General features: G+C 44.5%; 1 protein-coding gene across 1 annotated transcript in view; it reads right to left on the bottom strand.

The window, feature by feature from the left end:
* LOC119586910 overlaps positions 1–292 on the bottom strand; it is a gene marked incomplete at its 3' end in the record, with an annotated part of 2,730 nt that continues 2,438 nt past the window's right edge. Inside the window, 1 exon segment of the mRNA XM_037935644.1 lies at positions 1–168. Within this exon segment, the coding sequence (XP_037791572.1) occupies positions 1–168 (168 nt within the window).

Raw genomic sequence — 292 nt, 5'->3', positions numbered from 1 at the left:
TAACCTCTACTTTGTTTCTGTTTTCATTGATCGTGCTCTTGTCACACCCCCCATCGGGACATCTTCCTCCTCCCCATTTATGAGGGTAATATGGGTAAGGTTCTGGTGGAGGAAGTGGAGAGCAGGCCAGATGCCACTTTCGTCCACATCGTCGGGGTGAAGGTTTCGCTGCAAGGGTGATGGTTTCATATGATAGGGTTTGGGGTTAACAATAATTTGTTTTCTTATCGTTTTCTTTGAATTCGTGGATACGTAAAGTTCTTTGATTTTCAGCTTTCTCTGAGAATCCTGG

This window comes from Penaeus monodon, chromosome 22 (assembly GCF_015228065.2).
Source record: "Penaeus monodon isolate SGIC_2016 chromosome 22, NSTDA_Pmon_1, whole genome shotgun sequence".
Classification (NCBI taxonomy): domain Eukaryota; kingdom Metazoa; phylum Arthropoda; class Malacostraca; order Decapoda; family Penaeidae; genus Penaeus; species Penaeus monodon.
This window is presented reverse-complemented; position numbering and strand designations above follow the sequence as displayed.